Source organism: Gossypium hirsutum, chromosome D04, assembly GCF_007990345.1.
Source record: "Gossypium hirsutum isolate 1008001.06 chromosome D04, Gossypium_hirsutum_v2.1, whole genome shotgun sequence".
Lineage (NCBI taxonomy): Eukaryota > Viridiplantae > Streptophyta > Magnoliopsida > Malvales > Malvaceae > Gossypium > Gossypium hirsutum.
Genome location: NC_053440.1, coordinates 10,988,528 through 11,013,338, shown reverse-complemented (window position 1 = coordinate 11,013,338; position 24,811 = coordinate 10,988,528). Strand labels below are relative to the sequence as shown.

The following is a 24,811-nucleotide window of genomic DNA, read 5'->3' as shown; positions in this document are numbered from 1 at the left end:
TTCCATATGGTATTCGAGAAAGCTTATATGCTTATGGATCTAATGAAAGCTTATCAAAAGAAATAAATAAACCTTATTTATTTTCATCTCAAGATCAAACATAAATACCTAGTGATCCACGTCAAACATTACCGTGCTACCTAGGGCATTTGAACAGCATACAATACCATTAATCAACAATGTATACGCTATAAGTACCATGATGCAAGAACTCATTAAAATATGGGACCATTCCTTTGTATGCCAGTTAGAGGAAACCAGCCAGGAATATTTGATAATTCTATATTAAAATTGCCAATGTCATCAACTAGTTAAAGACGCTGAATAAAAGATGTATGAGTGGAAGCATAGAAAAAACTCTTCCCCAGAGTGACTTAACCAAACCAGTCACGAGTTGAAACGGACTTGATTGTAGACAGCAAGAAAACAGGTAGCATTAGGCTCAGAGAAAAATCTAGCATTCAAATCTGTACTCTAACTTAAGTTGAAAGATAACAAGATTTTCCTTTGATCTAGCAGGGCACATAGAACACATCAGCACAATAAACAACCTTCTCTTTCATCAGCTCATTTGCTTTGACCACACGAACAGTTAAGGCCTCCCCTTCTGAAGTCTGCCAGTAAACAACAATGACAGTTCATATGTAAATGTACCTTTCAGAAGTAAATATTTAGATATTTTTAAACAGAATCAGATGTAATGAGACTAAGATTGCTTTATATCTAGCTCAGTATTCTGTCTTCAAGAATTCATCCAGAATCCAGACATTATCTGAAGTACAAGTAGAAGCGTTACAGGCAAGCACTCCATGAAATCACCAGATACAGGTTCTGATCCCTTAACCACTTTGCCAATAGCATGGCAACCCAAGGCTAACCTTTTCATCATTAATGATAAATAAGATCAACAAGAAGGAAAATTAGGTCAAAGGTCATACGCAAGTCAAAAGAAATATAAAACACAAACAGTTCAGCCGACATCCTTTAAGCAACAGTGATTCTGTCGACCAGATAGAGAGTACATGTTTCTACAACATGCTTCTACTTTCTTTAAAATTTTCAAATAGGATCCATCTAAAATAGGCAGTACTGCTTTTTACTATTTACCACCGAAAATAATCACTGCAAATTTCTTTTCATAAAACAGAATTATCTAATGAGATGCTTGAATGTTAAAATAAATAAATCAATTAGTTCACACTGACCCTTTAATAATATATCACATGAAAAGACGGAGATTAATATTTAAGTAGAATACAGCATTGGTAAAGTCAAATATTACTTAGAACAACTCTAAAAAATCCTTAAATATACCTGTGATCTGAAATGCGTTTCTCTGCTTTTATACTGGAGTTGGCAAGAGATTCTGATAAGACCTTCAATTTATCAACCTACTCCAATAAACAATATAAAACAACTGAAGCCTCAAGAAATGCTGCATTTGCCAGAACACACTCATCCTTCTTTAGATAGAGGAAGCAAAGTTTAACAAAAAGCAGGTTGCATACACATATTCAAGCTTGTTAAAACAATAACCAAGAAACAACCAATAGAAGAAAGTTCTACCTTTTGAGCATGAATCTCAGGAGAGTCTCCATTGTTTACAGCAAGCTTCTTTTTCTGTAAAATTCCTTCCAAAGTGGAACGGATTCGTATTTCTGCAACTGCTACTTTCAGATCCTACCATAAAGATAGGATAATCAGCTTTCAATTTTTCTTTTGGGGAAAATATATTGGGAAGTTTAGCATCTGTTTTAGGGGAGACATAGCTATAGTTATAGACAACATTTTATTTCTGTAGGAACTCCCAGTGCCTACTTCCTTTTGTGCAGCTCTGTCTAGAGAAAATGGTTTATTTGATTTGTAATTCTTAAAGGATTACGCACATAACCAACCATGAAGAAAAAGGAAACAATTAGCATTAAGCAATTACAAGATAAAAAGGAAAAATGAACCAGTATAATGTCACACTAGCAATTCCCCCCCCCCCCCCGCCCAAGATTAACTAAACAAGAATATCTGAAATTGTTTACTAGATTTTAAAACAGATTTTTAATCAATAAACAACGTCCTATAGCTTATTTTGACTGTAAACTCAAATCAAGCTCACTGCTCACCTCAATAGTTGCTTCAGTCGTCGTTTCAGATGCATTATCATGACCTCCTTTTGGAAGCTTCAGCAAAGTGCTCATTTGGTCAAGTTTTTCTTCAGATCAGAAGCTTCACTTTCCATTCTGTCATCAGAAATCAAAGAAAAGGTTAATCTCTCTTGCTTAGTAAGTATGGGCAATTGACCACTTCACATTCAAATCCTAAAATTTTCTGGCTAACATTGTGGCTGCGCAACAATATGAACCAAAAAAATGATAGCAGCACATTCCTAATTTCTTAAAATAAAACGGGCAAGTGTTGGGTACACTAGTAAGGCACATTCCATTCCCAGGGAGAGAACTCAAATTCGAACCCTAGAGACAACATTCTTGGGAGGGGCAGCCATGAACCCCGAAAGGATTAATCTTCGTGAACCGTAAAACGGACATGAAGGATACCTTAGCCTTACAAAAAAATAAAAATAAAATGAAGAACTAGATTTATGCTAAACAAGATGCAAATTTGGAATGTGCAAACTATGATCAAAAGTAAATTTTATTCAAGCCTAACAGAAATATCTTAGCTAGATATTAGAAGGTTAAAACTCTATTCCCAAGAGGAAAAATAAATATATGTATAAACTATGAAATAAAAATCCTTAACTAATGCCAGAAACACACAAGATTTCGGCATTATCACAAGCATGAGCTGAGAAAAAGACAAAGTACAGAACACAAGCCAGGAAATGGAAGCTCCTTGTTTTGAACTACCTTACAAGATCTGCTCTGATCTTCAATCCTGTTATGGCACTTTGCGCAAATTGAAGCAGTTCCTCCCGTTTAACCTATATGGTCCCATATTAAAAAGATGGGGAAAGAAAGAAGAAAGAAGCTAAAATGCAAATCTTCCTAAAATGTAGAACAGGTTTGACTGGTTACCAGCACTTGATCTTGGTAGCTAGAAAAAGCAGTAGCTAGATCCTGTATACTGCTCACTATTGCATTGTGAATTTCTTTTCCTCCAGTGAGGCAGAGCCTGCAAGTATTATTATATAATTAAAGGCAATCGCCAAATTCAATTTAAGTTTCAAGTTAAATATTCATAATGATAAGTTATTTATATTTAGCCAATCAAAACCTACAAGAAGCAATCAATTGTAAAAATCATGTTATGGTAGGAGAAATAGCATCTTTTGCAACATATTCAATGAGAACAGACTTAATTAACTCTAAAAATGGTATCCGGGATGTAATAAAGCAATAGACCTAAAATGAGAGGACTAACCCAAACATCTCCAAGAGCAGAGAAATTTCTTCATCATTTGGTGCTTCAATAATCTGAACCATACAAAAGATTCAACCTGCTTTAATCTCAATTATCAGACGCTCTAAAGCCATAAACTTTAACAAACAACTTGCGAATTTTCCCAAAACAACTTTTCTATCATAAGATTAGCTCATTAAAGTTAGCTAATAATGAAAAAAAGATCTCCAAATCCTGATCATAATTAGATGAAATTTTCAGAAAACCAAACTTACATGAAGTATCCATGATACTCCAACAGAAAGATAACAAATCTATAAAAATCTTAGATGCGCTTATATTGGATAAAACACAACAGACTTGGAGCTTTTTGGTAACGTTCGTCGAAGATGATTCAATCAATAAATTTGCACTTAATGGTATGTGCACAATTAACGGAACCATGACATGCTGTCATATTGAGGTAGTAAAATTGAGCTCTAATATACCGTATCTGTATCCTTTTCTTATCTCCACATTGTTGCTAACCCATTTTATGTAGTCAAAAATAGATTGTTTTGATAGCATAAGGCATAAAAGGCCTTGAAGCAGCCTTACAATTCACCGGAATTGATAGTAACTGATTGATTTAGACAACACATAAAAGAGTAATATTCCACTTCTTGCATAGCACTCCAGACTAAGGACAATTTCCAGTAAAGCCATTGCAGCCTGGGTACATGAAGTGCCGGAACTAGGCTTTATTTTGTTTCTGTTTGGAAAATCATAATTCATTAGTAATCAATAGACAATATCAAAAACTTCACCAGGTTCATGATAATGTCAATTTCTATCTTTCTTTATTTAAATCATGTTTGACTTTTTATCATTTTCCTGGGTAAGATTAAGATCCACAATAATCTGAAATATTGATTTTTCTAAACCATCATATAATGCTAATCCTCTACAGAATTAGTGAAAAACACATTACTGATCAAAAGAAAAATAAGAACACAAATGACCAAGATGCAAAATCATACCATAGATACTGTTATGCCCTCCAAAGCCTGGCTCTGAAGAAAAACCTCTCTAAAATCCATTGGTGCACCCCCAATATCAGAGTCATAATACAAGACCTATAGATTATTAAGAAGAACCACAAGATATCAGATACAACAAGACACTCATGAATATTGAACATGCCAGCTTATTTCAGGCACGCAACTTACAACCATCCATCAACATCAATAGTTTCAAAATCCAACTGACATAAAACACTTTAAAGGAAAATATGTGGAACGATGATAAGGTAATCTTTAACCTAAGTCATGAAAGAATACATAATTTGCAGCAGACTATTTGGAAAAATGGACCTACCTTTTCCTCTTGTTGAGCAGATATTTAACTGAAAGTCTTAGACATATCATTTACTACTCAATAAGTAAAGCAAGGCATAAGACACTTAAATTTGATTTTCACTAACATAAAGGAAGAACTCACCATAGATGTTCTTTTAGGGTTCTCCCTTTCATCTTCAGAAGCAAGAATTTGCCCAAGGCTCTTTTGACTGCCTTCAGATGATGAACTGGCTAACTTCTCAATTTCTTTGAGTGCAATCAACCAACTTCTCAGCAGCATAACTCTCTCAGAACCCCTACAAGATATTGCTGCTTCCTCTAATCTTTTGACAGTTTGCTTTACACTCCTGACATTCCGAGATGCCTGCATAAGCATACAACTTAAGCAAGCCAGATAGTAATATTACAAGATATCCACAACAGGAGAAAGAATTTCTATGCCTAAACAGAACAAAATGTAGTAGTACATTAACTCAAGATAAGGAATGCTAGCTGTTTTTAATATGATAAACGACTAGATCAGAAAGCTCTAACTAAGCCACTGGTGTTGATTTCATGTCCTGGTTGATATCAGGTCCGGGGTTCAAACCCAGGACACCCCCCTCCCTTCCCCTAAAAAATGGCCAAAAAGAACTACTGCTAGTTTACATGTCAGTGTCAAAATTGAAATTAGACTAAATGTTTTCCTATCCATTTTTGGAAGGGAAATCACCAGAGCCAACTCATGAAATTATAATACAAATGTAATCTCATTTGATTTCTTTTTTTACAGTACTACGTATAATTCATTATCCTCTGAATGAAAAATCAAAAACTAATTGGAAATAAAAACTAACATTCTTGCAATTTAAAGATAACAAAACAGTGTCTTAAAAGTTACTCCAAAATTCTAAATAACAAAAAAAAAAGGTACAACAAAAGTTCAACATGCAAACCTTTCATACTAACTAAAATTCAGTCTCAAATTAGAATCTCTACACTTCAACATGCAAATAAATAATAGGAACAATAAAATTATATTTTTAAATTGAAAAAAACGAAAGTACAATGCGATCTTGCAAGAGTTTAGCTCCTTCAGCGACAGCTTGACCAGCATGATGAACAACGGTATCGGCGTAGTTCCTGAAGTTTCGAGTAAGGTTATTCTTGTTCCCAACCTCTACCGCTTTGTTCACCGCCGTTCTCAGCCACGACATCTCGTTTCTTTCCCTCTCTCGCCTCTGAATCGATTAATGCGATTCGGTTTATTTATTTTTCTTTCTCCAAGGAATTATCAGGGTTTTGGAGTTTGAAGAAGAGAGAAATGGGGAAAATTGTTTTAATTTCTTTTTGTCTGTAATTTGAACGACGACGAAGAAAAGAAAACCAAGTTCGGACGTTGACTTTTTAAAACGTTGCGACGCCGTTTCGTACGCAACCTCCTCCTACCAGTCTTGTCTGTCTTTAAAAGTCCCGTTTTTTTCTTCTCATTTTTCTCTAAATTTTATCAATTTATTAAGGGTTTTAAATAAGTTATTTATATTTTATTATATTAAATAAAATTTTAATTTTAATTTACAACTTTCAGGATGCTGCAACGTTAGAGGGATTTACCAAAAAAGGCCAAATTTTTTATAAAATTATCGAAATAGGTCGGTTTTTTAATTATTTACCGGATTGGGCCATTTCCCCCAAAATCGGGCCATTTCCCCCGAAAGCAGGTCGCGCTGACGTGGACGCGATGTGGACGCACGCGTGAACAGTGCCCAACAGTCAAAAAATTGACTGTTGCCCCCCCCAAACGGTCAATTTTTTTTACTATATAAACCCCCCACCCATTTTATTTTCACAAACAAATTCAATATCAATTTCTTTCAAAATTTCTCTCAATTCCCTTTAAAATTTCTATCAATTTCCTTCTAAAATTCTCTCAAACTCTCAAATTCCTTCCAAAATCCTCTCAATTTCCTTCAAAAAATCTCCAAATCCATATTAAATTTCTTTTTCCATTAAATTTCATTTTTTTAAGAAAATTTTAAAATTTTTTATTTTTTTTAAATAATTTTAAAATTTTTAATATTTTCAACAATGGCCGGATCATTGATTCGTCTTGATAGGAATCACATATCAGTGGAGCAAATGAACATGGTAAGTATTAAATTTAAATTTTAAAATTTTTTAAGATATTTTTATTTATGTATTTTTAGATATTTATTAATATATTTTTTGTTATAAAAGGCCGAAGATCGGGTATTGGAATGCAATATTCGGAATATGCATGCTCCATCACCGTTAGTAGAGAACTACCTGCGGGAAGCGGGATTTTGGCACGTGGCGACGGTAGGCCGGGGATGCAAGTTGGAGCCGAAACTGATCAGTGCGTTGATCGAGAGGTGGAGACCTGAGACGCACACATTTCATCTTCCATGTGGAGAGTGCACTATCACTCTAGAAGATGTCCATCTGCATTTGGGATTGCCGGTGGATGGGCACCCAGTGACCGGGTCTGCCCAATCTAGCAATTGGGAGGCGGTGTGCTACGAGCTTTTGGGCGTCGTTCCGGATAAAATGGATGGAGGTAAGGTGGAGATGGGCTGGTTACGTGCCACCTTCCCCGGTCTGAATGAAAATTCAACCGAGATTGAAAGAATCCAATATGCTCGATCATACATTCTTCAAATAATTGGAGGCTATCTCATGGCCGACACATCACGGAGCCGTGTACATCTAAGGTGGCTGCTAAAACTCGTTGATTTTAGAGCAGCCGGTGAATTTAGTTGGGGGTCTGCCGTCTTGGCAACATTATATCGGGAGATGTGCGGGGCGACCAAACCGAGGAGAGCAAAAATCGGAGGTTGCCTGTCACTACTGCAATCATGGGTACGGTTTCGCTTTCCATTTCTACGTCCTCGAGTGAACCACCCATATACATTCCCACTCGTAACGAGGTAAATTTTATATTACACTTTGAAATTGATATGTAGATTTTGTAAGAATAAAAGAATGCTAAAAATTTATTTAATTAGGTGGAACCATCCGGCAAGTTATCGTGAAATACCGACTGAACTTGAAGATATACGGCTTTTATTGGAGCAACGCTCGGAAGCAGAAGTAAGTATTATTGCAAATAGATATTTCCATACATTCGCTAGTGGATTGATATTTAGTATTTAGTATTATGTATATATGTAATATTTCTATCATGTTCATGTAGTTTCAATGGACACCATACGAGGATCCGGTAGTCTGGGCAGTAATCCCGGAAGAGTTTTTACAAAATCCGAACGCTTGGCACGTGAAAGTGGTGTTGATCAACTATGCAACCGTGGAGCCCCACCAGACAGACAGAGTCCTACGACAGTTTGGATGTAGACAACCGATCCCTGCGGACCCTGAGGAGTTTGACGAGCACCACAAAATCGACCTTCGGCTATTAGGTACGGATTGGCCGTTGTACTGGTCAGTGTACACAGAAATGTGGGAAAATCGGAATGAATATCTACCTACTCGGGAACCAATCATCGTTTCCGAGTTAGCGTGCGTTCCAGAATACATGCCATGGTTTAGGGCCCATGGGAAGCCGTATTTACTTACGCCGGAGGAGAGGCGGTGGCAAATACGTGTCGGAAGGGAAATGTGCGGGCCTCAAAATCCAAGGGGACAAAACTACGAGGGCAGCCCCTCAACGAGGCCCAGACATTCACCCGGTTCATCATCAGCGACCATGCAATCACCGTCCCCAACGAGAGCACCAACGCAGTCACCTGGCGCAGCAATTCAACAGATGATACCCACGCATTCACCTTTCCCTATGATGCCAGGTATGTTTCCTAGCCCTTATATGTACCCTAACCCGTACATGTATCCTTTTCCGAATCCTATGGCAGGTTGGACCCAAATGCCCGGATTAGCTCCATTTCCTGTAATGCCGAGCGGACCACCGATAACTAGGCCATCGGCGCAGGAGGGGTCGCAAGGGGGGCCGTCGGAGAGCTCTCCTTTTTACCAATCGCCAGCAACGCATGGCTTTCAAACTCCGTCGCCGTTCATTATGCAAACACCTCCACATACACTATTCTTTGAAGGTGGATCATCGTCCCAAGTCCGACAACCAGATGCCGAACCGGAAGAACCAGAATCCCCACCGGAGGAACAACAACCGCCGCTGGAAGCTAGAGAAAGGAGGAATCCAGCGCGAAACCGTCGACGGCCGCCATGTGGAACTGAATCCTCCGGTCATAGACATTGATTACCGTATTAAAATTAATCATTTGATGTAATGAATTAGAAGTTTATGACGATGTAATACAAATAGAATTTTTTCCGAGTTATTTTGACATTATTTGATTAAAATCCCTAACCCTACTTAATTAAAAACCCTAATTTAATTAAATTAAAAGCCCTAAACTAACCTAATTAAATTAAAAACCCTAACCTTATTTTAATTAAATTAAAAATCCTAACCTAACCTACTTAAATTAAAAATCCTAACCTAACCTAATTAAATTAAAAACCCTAACCTTATTTTAATTAAATTAAAAACCCTAACCCTAACCTAACCTAATTTAATTAAAAACCCTAACCTAATTTAATTAAATTAAAAACTCTAACCTTATTTTAATTAAATTAAAAACCCTAACCTAACCTACTTAAATTAAAAACCCTAACCTAACCTACTTAAATTAAAAACCCTAACCTTATTTTAATTAAATTAAAAACCCTAATCTTATTTTAATTAAATTAAAAACACTTGACATCCACGTAGCAATCGGCCGTTGTAGTACGCATGTTCCGTTTGAAGGTCTGTGATGGCACCTAGGACGTATCTCTCTAGCACCTGACACAATTGCCATATTTCATTATAAGAGGCGTCCCACCCACTATGCATCTTCTCCAATGCCTTTTGCTTAGCTATCCAAGCCTTGCGGTAAGAGGGCACGTACCCCATTTGGCTACGGATATTGGCAATTATCACCGGCACTGAAGTCCGAGGATCTGCTTTTATCGTGGGCAGTATCAAGCTAGCCAACATAGCTGAATCCATTTTCGGATGATCTTCTGAAACACCTGCATAGGGAGGGAGTACATTAAGTAATGCAACATTGGAAAATCCAAAAATTATTCATACACATTCAATACTGTACCTGCAGCACATGTATGTGGACCTTTGTACTTTTTGATCTCCCACAACCCTGTCTTCTTCCTTAACGAGGCGACGATTTTCCATGAACATGTGCCGTCTTACACCCACACTTCGCCTCAAACTTATTAGATTTTGATTTAATGACGTGGTAATTAACGCCGTTTTTGATGATATGCTGTTTCAAAGCACCAATAAAACTATCCTTATTGGTAAACTGATTACCAACTTCAAGTTCACCAACATCTACTCCCGAACTTGTACGATCGCGCACCCGGTGTGGTAGATCTGGAAACTCTAACGCATCATCTGCTGATAGATCGACATTATGCATGTGGGCTGGAGGTGAATATGCTCTGAATCGTGGATTTTCTTCATCATCTGCATTCATATCACCATCTTCACCTTCTATTGGAATAGGCTCCGGTTCAGAAAATAATCTCACCTCTGCACTATCCGGCCCGGGCTCTCGAGGTGGATCCACATCGGACTCACCTTCTAACCCAAAATCATCTGCAGCGTACGACGTCTCCTCACCGGTTGATGTCGTAGGTAGTACGTCATCCCTTCTTCTGGGCATTTGATAACGCCCCCAATTGGATGTAGATTGCCATCCAGTAGAACTTGATGCGGTTCTCCAGCTCGTATTTCCAGCGTCAACCGTCGAGCCACCGACGTACATGTCCCATCCACCGACAGAGTGTCTTGGGGGGGATGTGCATTCGACACCGCTACTGAACATGGGCTGTTCCGTATTTTGTAACACGCTAATCGAGTGTCGGCCAGGGGTCGTGTATACATCTCGAACACCGGACGGAAGTACATCATTTGGTGACGTAAATTGTACATATAACTCAATATAAGTTGCTCCGCTAGCAAGATGAGTCTGCACCATTGCCTCCAAGCTACGAGCACCTTTTATGTCGAACGAGTTATATGTCACCGGATCAACAGAAGAACAAAATCGATACGTCATTGACTGAACTTTTATTGGCGTGGTTCCGAAGATTTTACGCCTAATTCTTTTACGGAGTTCTGTCAAATCTATGTTTTGGCTAAATGACAGTCGCACCGTATTCTCCGACAAAAAAACAACACCATTCTCGGTGTGGCAAACCTCGCCATCGTAGTAAATAACAGCACTAATACGTTCACTCATTTTGAAACTCTAAATTCCCTAACCCTAACCTAAAATGTTTCTGCTCTGAGTTATGCATTCTAAGAAAATTCTCTGCCTAATTTATAGCCTCAGCCCAAACTTGCTACTGTAGCGAAATCGCGTCCACGAGGGTGCGATTTGACACTATTTGCTCAGAAACGTAAAAAAAAATTATTTCCTACATGACCAACTGTAGCGAAATCGCGTCCACGAGGGCGCGATTTCACAATTTCTTCTCATATAGCATCCTGGTATCAGCGATTTTATACTATTTCCTCAGAAAACGTCAAAAAAAATTATTTCTCACATGACCACTGTAGCGAAATCGCGTCCACGAGGCCACTATTTCACAATTTCTTCTTAAATAGCATTCTAGTAGAAGCGATTTCCCACTATTTAACCAGAAACGTCAACTCAAAAAAAAATTTTCCTGGACCCCTAACTCCTAAAAAGCCTGCACCCTTAACCCTAAAAGCCATAAAACCCAGGCGTAAAAATCAGGGTCAAAATCGAGTTCCCGATACCGCGCTAAGTGACAGGAGGTCGCGTCCACGTCAGCAGGTCGCGCTGACGTGGACGCGACCTTCTGCCCCGTCCCCTGACATCGCTCCGACGTGGCGCGATTTTGGGGGAAATGGCCCAGTCCGGTAAATAATTAAAAAACCGACCTATTTCGGTAATTTTATAAAAAAATTAGGTTTTTTTGGTAAATCCCTCGCAACGTTAGTTTTATTCCCAACCTACATCTTTAATATTATTTCTTTAAACAAAATTTCTGTCGGATGTATTCATGGAAACCACAAATTAAAAATATAAATATATATTTAAAAATAACATATAATAAATAATAAAATATATTATTTATAAATAAGTATTTAACTGCCTTATGACACTAAGGTAATTAGTAACATTATTTATATAAATAAATTTAGTTAGAAAAGTCATCATTTTATGTTAAACGTTTTCTTTTTTTCTAATTTGCTAAAAATTATTATTAGTGTAGTGGTAAAAAATTGTTTATTATTAATTAAATCAAACATGGATTAAGTGGTTTGACATGTTAATTTTAATTTTTTTAAATTTTAAAATGATATAAAAATATGAAAAGAGAAAAATATCATTCAAATAATATATTAATCATTTTCTAACTGAGTTAACACTCGATTAATCCATGACACTAAATCAATTAGAAATTTTATTAATAGTATAAATAACAATAGAATCTCTGCATTTTATCATTTTATTTAGATGAATTTTTATATCTTATTGTATTAAAAATCTTTAAAATTTTTAATTTGTATTCGAATAAGTTTTTAACCTTTAATTCATATCATATAAAAATTAAACAAAAACATTATCTTTTAACCTATAAGGCAAAGAGTCATATAATTTTGGAATAAATCTCAAAATTATACATAATTTTAATTTAATGTGCAATTTGTATAAATGAATTTTAATTTGGTGCAACTATACACATGAAGCTCTAATTGTGGTTCAAATGTATACTTGAAACTTTAATTTTAATTTAATCATACACATTTAAAGAAATAAATACATTAATTTATTTTTATATTGTTCCTGTTGCAATATGATGAGAGGTTATTCCTCCCGAAACAAAAGGATTAAAACCTTCCATGCCTCATGTCGGATTTACAGGTTGGACCTTGTCAGTTAGTCCATAAGGGTCCGACACCCATATTCTAAAAAGGTTTTTCTGTGCGCTCATCACAAAAAATTTCTAAATCCCAATATACACAATGCCAAATAGTTGCCAAGAAGCACAAGCCAGAAAACACAATATGTGCTCCGGCTACACCTTCGTAACTCCAAATACTTGGATTTGTTATAGCTCCCCTTGTAATACTCCAACCGCCCCATGAATTGGTTATCCCTAAACGAGTTATGAAAGTTATAACGAACATACATTGTCTCCACATTGGATCAAGAACGGGATTGGAGGGATCAAAAACAGCTAATTCATATAGAGCCATTGAATCGGCCCAGCTAGCAACAAGAGCCGTATGCATTATATGAACAGAAAGCAAGCGGCCGAGATCATTTAATACGACATAAAAAATGATGTTATATCAATAATTTGGTTAATAATTTACAAGAATTGGATCAAATAAAAAAAATCATGTATAAAATTGTATAAAATCAAAGTTCATAAATACAATTGTACATTAAATCATTCTTCATGTATAGTTTTGAGATTTATCCCAATATTAAATGATTCCAAGCAAAAAAAAATCTCATCCGAAGCAGAAAAATTAAACATGAATAAACTAAATAACTATTCTATACAAATATCAAATCTTTTGCGTACAGTTCGATATAAAGATTTATAAAATGATATAAATAAGCTGAATTGAGCTTCGATTTCATATAAATATTGAATTCAGATGTTTCTTACAGGTCTTTCCTGTCTCACCATTTCAGCAAACATTTTACTCATTGAAATTCCAGCAAGTTCATCATCGTTGACGCCGCTACTGGCTCGGCTGAATTGCCGACTCGTTTCTGAGGTACTAATACAGCTGATATGTGAAGAATGTTCATTGTTTTGATTGGATCTTTCTTCATTCTCTTGTTGTTGAAGTGCGTATTCCAAGTTCCATAGGACCTCTCCCATTGAAGGCCTGCAAATCCCATTTTCTGCCAAGCATTTCTCAATAATATCCCAAAGCTTCCTTAAACAATCTGGTTTTACTTGACCAACAAGGCAAGGATCCACAATATCTTCCAGTTTCCCACTTCGGTATGATTTCATTGCCCACTCGAGCAAATTTGCCTTTTCTCTGGGAAGTGATGGATCAATAACAGCCCTTCCCGAAAGGACTTCAAGCAAGACAACACCAAAGGAGTACACATCTGATTTCTCTGTTAGTTGCTGCCTCGTCAAATACTCTGGATCAAGATACCCGAAGCTTCCTTTGACCGCGGTACTCACATGTGTCTGATCAATATCAGGACCGGTCTTTGAAAGTCCGAAATCAGCAACTTTAGCCATGAAATGCTTATCGAGTAATATGTTTGCAGACTTGACATCGCGGTGTATGATAGCCTTAGCTGAACCTGTATGAAGATAGTGAAGCCCTTTAGCTGATCCAATGCATATCTCAAGCCTTTGTCTCCAACTCAAACTAGGAAGATTTGAGCCATATAGATGATTCTTGAGTGTCCCATTCTCCATGTACTCATAAATTATGATCATCTCATCTTGTTCATCGCAGTAACCGATCAGTGATACTAAATGTCGATGTCGGAATTGAGATAACATTTCGATCTCCGTCCGGAATTCTGCAAGCCCTTGGTTTGATTGAGGAGTTCCCCTCTTGACTGCAACCTCGGTTTCATCTTTCAATATTCCTCTATAAACCTTACCGAAACCACCAACACCGATTACCAAATTTTCACTGAAATTATCAGTAGCCTCGAGAATTGCCATGAAAGGATATCGATAGCCAATCATTGGGCTGGAAAGTATGGAAGTTCCATTAGAGTATGTACTTCCAGTAGTATGAACTTTTTGTCCCCGATTCATCAGAAAGTGCTGTTCTTTCCCCAGAACTGGCTTCATTCTTCTTCTTCTGCAGAAAAGGATGACAATCACAACCGAAACAACAACGACAAACGATCCAACAGCAATAACAACTATAACTACAACTTTTATCTCAGAATGTCCCGAGGAAACAACATCGGGAACATCAAGATTCCCCCTAGCATCGTTTATCTTCATGATCTCCAAACCATTGAGGATGACCGTAGGGTTATTGAGCTTAGACGGACCAACACTTACATTAAGCTTAGTACTACCGGATACTCTTGTGCAGACATCCATGAAATATGGGGCACCAAAAACATCCGATGTCCTTGAACCAAGATCAAGGTGACCTGCATGACGTGAATCAATAAAGATTTCAAGAAAGATGGCTTGCTGAGTGGGTTCATTCATTATGTTACAAAAGTGAAGCCGGACAAGATAATCGAAACCCGGGTTAACATCAAAGGTCCATGTCAAGTTTGCATTCAGATTTGGATCACTCGAGTTCAAAATAGTTGCAGTGCCATATACCGATGCAGGAGCAATATCCTCAGTCACTTCAGTAAAATTCACAGCTGAGACATTTGACACCGATGATCCAAGATTATTGTGTATCAGATACGCATTGTCCGAGATCCAAAGTCGCCATAAGGTATCGTTTTGAGGAAGAACAGTCGTGTTCCCCATATCGACCCTTGCAACCGTCTCCAGTGCTTGCTCCTGTAGAATCTTGTTACCACCTTGCAGATCAATTGTTCTGACCTCTTCCGGAAAGAGATTATCCGGAACTGAGAAAACTTCCAAGCCATTGATAAAAGCAAATGAATTGACAGCAGGTCTAAAAGTAAGAATCAGTTTATTAGAAGTAATGTTCAGGCTATACTCCTTAACAATATATCCATCCCCCATTTGAGCTCTGAGAAGTGTAAAGTTTTGCGCGAAAACAGAGAATTTCGCCTTGCTCATATCGAACTTTTCGAATACGAAAGCAAAGAAATGAAGCCGAATCCAGTGCCTCCCTTGTTGTTTGATTGGAAAACTGTAATGGGAAGTTGCGTTGAAGATTCTAGCCGTTTGATACAGAGGTGAATCACAGTAAAGTGAGGTTGGATTCGAATTCGAACTCGAAATTGCGAAAATCTGATGTGGGGTTGAAAGATTATATGATGAAGTGGAATTATCAGCTTGAAATACTCTATCACCCACTGATATGTTCTTAATGGATCCACAGTCTATCAAATAGTTATCTACAGGGTTGAATCCTAGTGAAAGATGAAGTAAACCATAGATGGATGAAATCCAAATAATGAAACCAAAATTCCCAGGATTATCCATGAAAGAATCTCCAATGGAGGACAAAGATTGCAGTGGAAATGGCAAATACTAGAGATAATCAAGAGAGACCAAATGCATTAAAAATGGAAAAAAACAAGAGATGGTCAAGAACCCAGTAGCAAAAATTAGAAATTGTAGCAGACAGTAACCTATATATATAGGCACAGTACACTAAAAGAAAACAGACTAACCTGTGATAAAAAAAGTTGAGAGCTGGGTTGTTACTTCACCGATGGAGCAATTTGAGAAACACCCAATGAACAAATGAATAAACAAAAAGGGTGACCTGAAAACGTCACCTGACACAGTAATTAATCAAAGAGAAAAGATTGAAAGAAGATTGCCGACTAATGAAAACATCAACAGCATAAAAAACCCAAGTTGAAAATACAAACAAAAACCGTCACATTCATGAGCTCCACAACTTGTAGCTATTCAAAGCACCAGATAAGAAAATCAAACAGGTAACGAGAAAGCGAACTTCAAACCCAAAAATAATTAAAATGTGTTAAGGATCAACGTGTGGGATGTTTGACAAGTTCATGGTATTGAAAAGAAAATAATAAATGGATTGGAAAGTTGATAAGATTGTAGTTCAAAAATAATATAAAATGGAAAGGTCGAAGAGGGAAGAGGAAGACAGCTATGAAGGGCAGCTGAGTCTCACTTTCCTGTCGTGAATAACGTTAAAAAGCTTTGTCGTACGTTTGGTGGTTTTAGTTTATCAGTTCCATGTCTTTGGTTGGTGTAAGGAAACCAAAAAACAGTTTACAAATCAAACTTAGAATTAAATGGTTCACATAAATATTTTAAGTTTGCGGCATCTCTTTTGTATTAGTAATGCTTAAATATGTTTATTGGTCGGGGTTACACATGAAACATATTATTGAAGCTATATGCGTTAGGTCATAATATCAAATATTTTTGCCAAAGTTTGAATTATTTATTAATATTAAAATATTTTTATGAATAATTTATGAAAGATACTATAATTATATAAAAAATTAAAATTATGTTACGATTAAATTTAAATAAAAATATCTTTGTAATCTATCTCTTTTAAAGGAAGAATTCATTAATAAAAATTGATAGACACAATTAAAATCCACAATGATAGGTTACTAAGTCCATAATTTATTGAAAATCGATTTAAATTTTTAGGCATGTAATTCAAAATTAAAACAATTTAATAGAATAGTTTTACAAAAAAATATGAAAAATAGTAAGTAAATAAGAGCTACTTATCACTTAATAGAGAATATTTTCAATTAATTAAATTAAATTTTATTTATTTTAATATTATATCATTCTATAAAAATTTTACATTTTATTTTTTTAGAATAAGAGAAAATGTTTAAAAAATAAGGATAAAATGTAGAATATATATTTTTTATAATTTAAAATCTATATTTATCCAACAATCTAGTTATATTCCACAATTAATTTTAAGTAATATATCAAACAAATTTTATGACTTAAATTCAGTACTTAAATTTTAAGCACTTATTTTTTTCATCACTTAATTTTTCATTTTATCAAACAACACCTAAATCCCAAGCCAAAAGGCCTACCCGATATACTCGAACTTATGCCCTTCAAAGTTAATGGGTGAAGACAAAGATCGATCTAAATCTTGAATTTGACTATTATAAACTTAAGAAAAAAGAAAGAGGAATGAATTTTTGTCTGTCTATTACTGTACAAGTGATAGATATTTATACTAGTACCTAGAAACTATACATGGAAACTAACTAGACAAAAATCCTAGATCATAGCCTAATTTGCATGCTAGAATCAGATTAATACAGATTTACATTAACATCCCCCTCAAACTCAAGATGGTGCTGTGGACTGTAGCTTGAGTTTGGAAACTAAGTCTTGAAATATGGTTGGAAGATGAGTCTTTGAGAAAATGTCTGCGATCTGAGCTAATGTGGAGACAAAAGCAAGGTGTAGAGTTCCTTGAGTAACATGATTTCATACAAAATGACAGTTAATCTCTATGTGTTTTGTACGTTCATGAAACACATCATTATGAGCGATCTGAATTGCATTGCAATTATCACAATGTAGGATAGTAGCAGTAGGAGACAAGAGTCCCATATCTTTAAGTAGTCGGCGTAGCCAAATAACTCTGAAGTGGCATCAGTAAGAACACGATATTCAAATTCGGTGCTAGAGCGAGCAACAAAAGTTTGTTTCTTACTTTGCCAAGAAATGAGGGAATCACCTAGAAAGAAACAATAACCAGTGGTTGAATGTTGATATGTAGGATCTCTTGCCCAATCAGCATCATAGTATTGAAGGAGAACAAAGGAAGATGAAGCAAAGAAATGAATACCATAAAAAAGTGTACCCTAGACATATTGAAGAATATGAAGAACTACTGAAAAATCAGATGATATGGGAGATGTCAAGAATTGACTAACTATATGAACTGCATGAGTGATATTAGGCCGAGTCATTGTGTAACAGCCCGTTTTCAGTGAAATCGGAACAGTGATTTCGGGACCACAAATCCGAGTCCGAAAGGAAAATTATTTTAATATTATTTCATGGTCTGCATTATGATAGGAATATCGTATGAAAAATTTGTAAAGAAATTTTACTGATTACATGTTTAATTTAATTGAAAGGACCAAATTGCATAAAGTGCAATAGTTGGATTCTAGTAGCTATATGTATCAAATAGCTATAGAATTCAAAATTTGAGGTCCTTATATGACAAATAGACCATTAAGTGGAGTTAGTAGATAAACATGATTAGTCATCATGGGAAAATCTAATAAAGAAAATGACTAAATTGGAAAGTGAAATAATAAAAGATGATAAATGATTAAATAACAAAATATCATCTTTTTCATCATCTTTCCCAAATTATTTTACATGGAAAACCTAGTTAGAAGAGCTTGAAGGTAGCAGGCTTATTTGGCTCAATTAGGTGAGTATTCAAGTGCCGTTTTTAGTAATTTTTTATGTTTCTGATATCGTAATAGCTCAATTTAACTATCTTAATGATTAATTTTCAAAGTTATCAAAGTACTAGGGTTTTTCCATGGATGAATATAGTTGAATTATGAAGTTTTATGGTAGAAAATGGAAGGTTGTTGATAGATAAACAACTTTTGTAAAGGGAATTTTGATGAAATTATGATTTAGGGACTAAATTAAGAAGTTGTAAAATTCATGGAAAAATTTTGAATTTTATGAAATACATGGGCTGCTATTGTGACATGTAAAAATCAGCTAGGCTTGAAATAAGAATTAAATTGCATGAATTTCATTTTCCGAGCCTAGGGACGAAATCGAAATTAATTAAAAGTATAGGGGCAAAATGATACTTTTGCCTAAGATGTGAAATGGACTGAATTGAATATGAATTGTATTGAATTGATATTAAATTCATTCATATAGATCCAGATAGATTAAAAACGGAGTTAGATCGTGGAATAGAAAAAGTGTCGGATTAGTAGATTTTGCATACACAAACAATTGTCGAGGTAAGTTCGTGTAACTAAATTGTGTATATTTATATGTTTGAATTTAATGTTGTATATGTGAATTATATAAATGCGATATCTATGAAATTGATCACATATCCGATAATGCCCGAAAAATAATAAGTCTCGTTTGGATAAATGAGATTCAATGGATACAGGGTTCCCGAATTAGTTGTGGTCCTGCATATGTTGTAGACATACCATAGCTCAAAAGAGTATCCCACTATTAGCTCTTATGAGCATCTTGATATTTGGCCCTCTCGAGCTTCTCGTTATATGGTTCTTGCGAGCTTCCCATTAATAGCTTTTCGGAGCATCTCGATCGGTTGTAATCCTGCATGTGTTGTGGTCACACTGTAGCTCTTATGAGCATCCCAATATATGGCTCTTCATGAGCTTCTCGATTAAAGACTCTTTGTGAGCTTCCTAATTAATAGCTATCCGAAGCTTCTTGATATAGCTTGCTTGAACTTCCCGATATATGGCTATCCTGAGCTTCCAGATTAATGGCTCTTCAGAGCTACCCATTATTGGCTCACATGAGCTTCCTGAATATGACTCTTATGAGCTTCCCGTTATACAGCCCGAATAAGCTTCCCATTACATAGCTCACATGAGCTTCCCGTTATATGACTTGAGAGAGAGCTTCTCGTTTATGTGCTCGTATGAGCATTCCCGAATCTGAATTGACGATTTACAGCTTTATACACTTTATGTGTACTACCCTTGTATCCATCGATATTTTAAATAATTTAACGGGTAAAGTTCCGATATGAGATGATATGAATTCAAGATGAATTATTATGAGAAATAATTGAAATACAAAGATATGATATGTACATTTTCATGGACACTTGAAGTGATAAATACATGTATGTGGAAATTGAATATTGATGAGCTGATTCATGTTTCATGGTATTTATGTGAATTACATGATTAACAAGCTTGATGAGGATATGTGTTTAGGCAATTGGCCAAATGGGTTTGAGCATGTTTATTTGCTTACCTTAAATGTGAATTAATTGGTAAGTTAATTTCCTGTTATACGAACTTACTAAGCATTAAATGCTTATTCTGTTTATTTCTTTTATTTTATAGTATTCAGAAGCTTGTAAAGGTTGGAAGCTGGTCGGAGCTACATCACACTATCCTTCAGCTCAATTCGGTATATATATATAAAACAAACTAAATTTTGGTTATAATGGCATGTATAGGTTGAATTGGGCCATTGATGGCATATATGTGTTTTGGTTGTAACTAGCCTTTGGAATGGCTTGTGCTAGATATGTTTTGAAAAGTATATAAGAGTCTAGACATGGTTGATATGTGTTTGAAATGAATGAGTGGTAGAAATCATATGGATAAATTGATGAATGGCATATTTAGTACAAAGATGTTTTTATATGTAATAGGTTAACTTGATAAAAATAAAGACTTGGTCATATGTATTAATATGTCATATATGAAACTTGATATTGGCTTGATTTGGGTGTATTGTAATGATTTAAAAATATATTTAAGTATTTATGTAGGTGGAAGGCAAATTTGGGTGAGAAATATGGCTTCAAAATAGCCCTATTTCATCTACACGGGTAGAGACATGGGCGTGTGTCTTAGCCGTACGTGACACATGACCTAGTACATGGGCGTGTGTTTTGGCCGTGTGTCCCTTGCATCTTTAAAATTCCAAAACAGAATGCTCAAAATTGATCACACGGCCTGGTACACGGGTGTGTGGCTTGGTCGTGTAACCCCTGCACCTATTTAATGAAAATTATTATGATCACACGGCCTAGCACACGGGCGTGTAACTTGGTCGTGTAACCCAAGTTAGAGAGTTACACGGGTATGGACACGGGCTGGGACACGGCCGTGTGCCCTATTTCGAATGCCCACATGGCCTGACCATACGGGCATGTGTCCCCTGCATTTTTGAAAAATTTTGAGGTTATGCGAAAAATTCTCTGAGTACTCAGTTTAGTCCCGACTTGTTTCTTATGTATGTTTTAGGCCTCGAGGGCTCATATAAGGGACTTTATGAATAATATATGACACGAATGTTAAATAATATGAAATATCTGTATTTGATTTGTTTATTCTGGTAATGCTCCATAACCCTGTTCCGGCGACGGTTATGGGTTAGGGGTGTTACACATTGTAAGATAGGCTAGGTTGCCGACAAGTTGTCAGTACAAAGTAAGGTCAGAAAGAAGAGTGTCATCCAATGGAGTGTCTAGCATTTAGTTCCAAGGGAGTAGGAATAGTTTTACTGTCAGTAATATTGGCATGAGAAAGCAAATCGAAAGCATATTTTACCTGAGAAAGATAGCAGCCATCATCATCAGAGAAAACCTTAAAACCCAAAAAATAATTAAAAGACCCAAGATCTTTCATCTCAAAATGTTAACTAAGGTATTGTTGCAGTGCAATAATGCAAGTTGTGTTATCCCCTGTGATAATCATATCATCCACATAGAGAAGAAGTAAGATAATACCTTGATTAGAGCGTCGAATAAATAATGCAGAATTATAAGGACTTGATACAAAGCCAGATGCAGATATAGTAGAGCTAGATTTGGCAAACCAAGCTCGAGAGGCATGTTTCAAACCATACAAAGCACACTGAAGTTTGCACACTTGATTGGAAAATGAGAATACCTTGGTGGAGGATGCATGTAGATTTTCTCATGTAAATCACCATTAAGAAAGACACTTTTGACATCTATCTAATGCAATCTCCATGTTTAACTACAAATATGGCCAACAGACTACGAACAGAAGTAAGACAAGCCATAGGAGCAAATGTTTCCTCATAGTCAATACCATACTCCTAGGTGTACCGCTTGGCTGCAAGTCGAGGTTTATAGCGCTCAACAGATCCATCAGAGCAGGTCTTGATCTTGTACACCCATTTACAGCCAATCGGTATCTTGCCAGGAGGAAGATCAACTAGATCCCAAGTATGAGTTTTCTCTAGTGCCTGAAGTTTGTCAAACATTGCTTACTGCCAAGATGAATTGGTACTAGCCTCGCGATAGGATTGGGGTTCACAGAGAGTGACAAGAGCAAAAAAAATTATAATCTTTTAAGTGAGAATGTGGTTCTCTTACCCGGTAAGATCGATGAATAGCAGAAGTAGGAGCAGGATCTTCAACTAGTTCAGATTCAATGGATGTAGAAGTGGAAGATGAAAGAGAATTGAGCTTATCGGATGCATCAGAATAGGGGAACAACTCAACAAAAGCATCTATGAAAAAAGATAGAGAAGAGGACAAGAAAGAATGAACTGTGGACCAAGAAGAAAACTTCACATCCTTCTAGAAATTAACATGCTGAGAGATACGTAATTTATTGGATATTGGATCCAACAGTGATAGCCTTTATGCTCAATGCATACCTAAGAAAATAGAAAAAATGAGCACAAGGTTCAAGTTTAGTATGTTTATGAGGTTGGAGGAGTACAAAGCAAACACATCCAAAGGTTTTTAAAATTGAATAATCTGGAGGGTTGTGAAAAAGGCGTTCTTGCGAAGAGAGATCATTAAGAACTTCATTGGGTGTACGGTTGATTGTATGGAAAGCAGTTAAAGTAGCTTCCCCCCAAAATTTTTCAAGACATTTAGCTAAAAGAAGGAGGGTCCTAGTGGAGTCCAAGATGTGTTTATGTTTACGCTTAGCTCGACCATTTTGTTGAGAAGTATAAGGACAAGAATGTTGAACCTAAGTATTTTATTAAGAAAAGAATTGAAGAAGAGATAATTCTTTATATTTTGCAACATTACAGTACGAAAGGTTTTTATAGTAATAGAAAATAGCAGATAATTGGGAACTATTTTTCATAAAGTAAATCCATGTGAAACAAGAGTAATCATCACTAAAAACCACTAAGTAGAAACAGGAGAAGGACCCCAAATGTCAAAGTGAATAAGTTCGAAAGGAGATGTAGTATTAAAAGTGCTACTAGTAAAAGACAAAGTTGGTTGTTTAGCAAGTTGACACTCAAGACATTTAAATGACTCAAATTTGGTGGATCCTAATAATCCATGAGACACTAATGGACGAAATTTACTTTTAGAGGCATGACTAAGTCGAAGATGCCATTGAAGTAAAAAAGGCCGCAAGGTGGTGACAATAGAGATAGTTTTCTCAAGTAGATGCAACATAACGATCTCAAATAATCTCCCTACTTTCTGACTTGTTCCAAGAATCTTCCTTATAGTCGTATCTTGCACCCGACAACTAGAGGAAGAAAAATTAACTTTAAAACCAAGATCACAAAGATTTCTAATAGAAATGAGATTAAAAGCTAATGTACGAACACAGTAGATGTCCAGGACACTAAGAGTGGAGGTGGATGCATGACCTACATATGTGATAGGCATTTATGTATCATTAGTTGTATGAAAAAGTAGAAAAGAGGTGGTAGAGACATGTGTGGAGAAATTTTGGGAATTAGGTGTCATATGATTATAACAAGTAGAATTGAGAAGCCAAGTAGAATTTCTCAGAGTAACAAACAAGATGAAATGTGAAGAGGAACTGAAAGATAAAACTTGTTTCAGGAGAGGTAGTAAGTCACTTAATGAGAGGGAAGCAGGATCCGCGGAAGTAGTAGCAACAACTGATGAACCAATAATAAGAAAAAATCCTTCAGAGCTAGGAGAATAAGATGGCCATGTTTATGACAGTAACGACATTCCACCTTAGGGTAGGAGGATAATTGATGATTTTTCTGATGACAGTTTTTATAGAAAACATTGTCAAGGCTAGAAATCTCCATTTTCTCCATGATAGAGACAAATAAGATTAAAATAAAGTGAAGAAATAAGAGTAGATTGATGGAAAATGGTGGGAGCAGTTTGGTCAACGGAGTAGTCAATGGCTCAGAATAGCTTGAGTATGATGGCTCGGCTTGAAGGTGGCTCGGCTTGAGTAAAGAAACACAAAGTATGGGAAATAGAGGACAAAACTAGAAACAAGACAAAAAAATAGAGGAAAAAAAGAGAAGGGGAACCTCAGCTCTTGATGCATTGTTGTACAAGTGCTAGGTATTTATACTAGTACCTAGGAACTATACATGGAAATTAACTAGACAAAAATCCTATATTATAAGCCTAATTTGCATGCTAGAATCATGATAGAGGCCGATTAATACAGATTTACATTAACATTGACATATAAAGTGGGGCGAAACATCTTACATATACCAACCAACAGGGAATAAAGCTACCCGAACCAACTAATGGGACACTTTATAAAAGATCTTTTACAAAGTTCAACTTTAGTATGTCAAGCCTTTCAATTTGATAGGTATCTGTACTCTTAGACAAGTCGAGTTTAATGTTAGTGATTTAAAAGAAATATACATATATTTTTATCTATTGAAAAAAATACAGTGATTTTTTTAAGAAAAATATTCTTTTAGAGATGACTCTTTTTCCAAAATAGTGTAGAATTAAAAGG

At 36.0% G+C, this 24,811-nt stretch overlaps 2 protein-coding genes across 4 annotated transcripts; both read right to left on the bottom strand.

The window, feature by feature from the left end:
• Positions 1-567: 567 nt before the first annotated feature.
• On the bottom strand, positions 568-6,075 carry LOC121216326 (uncharacterized). 2 transcript variants are annotated; one of them, XM_041091951.1, is made up of 10 exons: positions 5,738-6,075; positions 4,834-5,055; positions 4,374-4,469; positions 3,376-3,428; positions 3,030-3,126; positions 2,862-2,935; positions 2,118-2,234; positions 1,567-1,680; positions 1,315-1,391; positions 568-614 (listed from the first exon to the last, which is right to left on the bottom strand). In XM_041091951.1, the coding sequence occupies exons 1-7, from the start codon at positions 5,885-5,887 to the stop codon at positions 2,189-2,191; spliced, it is 738 nt and encodes a 245-aa protein (XP_040947885.1). In that variant the 5' UTR covers positions 5,888-6,075; the 3' UTR covers positions 568-614; positions 1,315-1,391; positions 1,567-1,680; positions 2,118-2,188. The 2 variants fall into 2 exon arrangements, with proteins under 2 accessions (XP_040947885.1, XP_040947884.1); XM_041091950.1 differs by lacking the exon at positions 568-614 and having other exon boundaries at positions 1,198-1,391.
• Positions 6,076-13,250: 7,175 nt separating this feature from the next.
• On the bottom strand, positions 13,251-16,538 carry LOC107926091 (probable receptor-like protein kinase At2g39360). 2 transcript variants are annotated; one of them, XM_041091949.1, is made up of 2 exons: positions 16,040-16,538; positions 13,251-15,775 (listed from the first exon to the last, which is right to left on the bottom strand). In XM_041091949.1, the coding sequence occupies exon 2, from the start codon at positions 15,477-15,479 to the stop codon at positions 13,368-13,370; it is 2,112 nt and encodes a 703-aa protein (XP_040947883.1). In that variant the 5' UTR covers positions 15,480-15,775; positions 16,040-16,538; the 3' UTR covers positions 13,251-13,367. The 2 variants fall into 2 exon arrangements, with proteins under 2 accessions (XP_040947883.1, XP_016712374.2); XM_016856885.2 differs by having other exon boundaries at positions 13,251-15,896; positions 16,040-16,510.
• Positions 16,539-24,811: the final 8,273 nt, after the last annotated feature.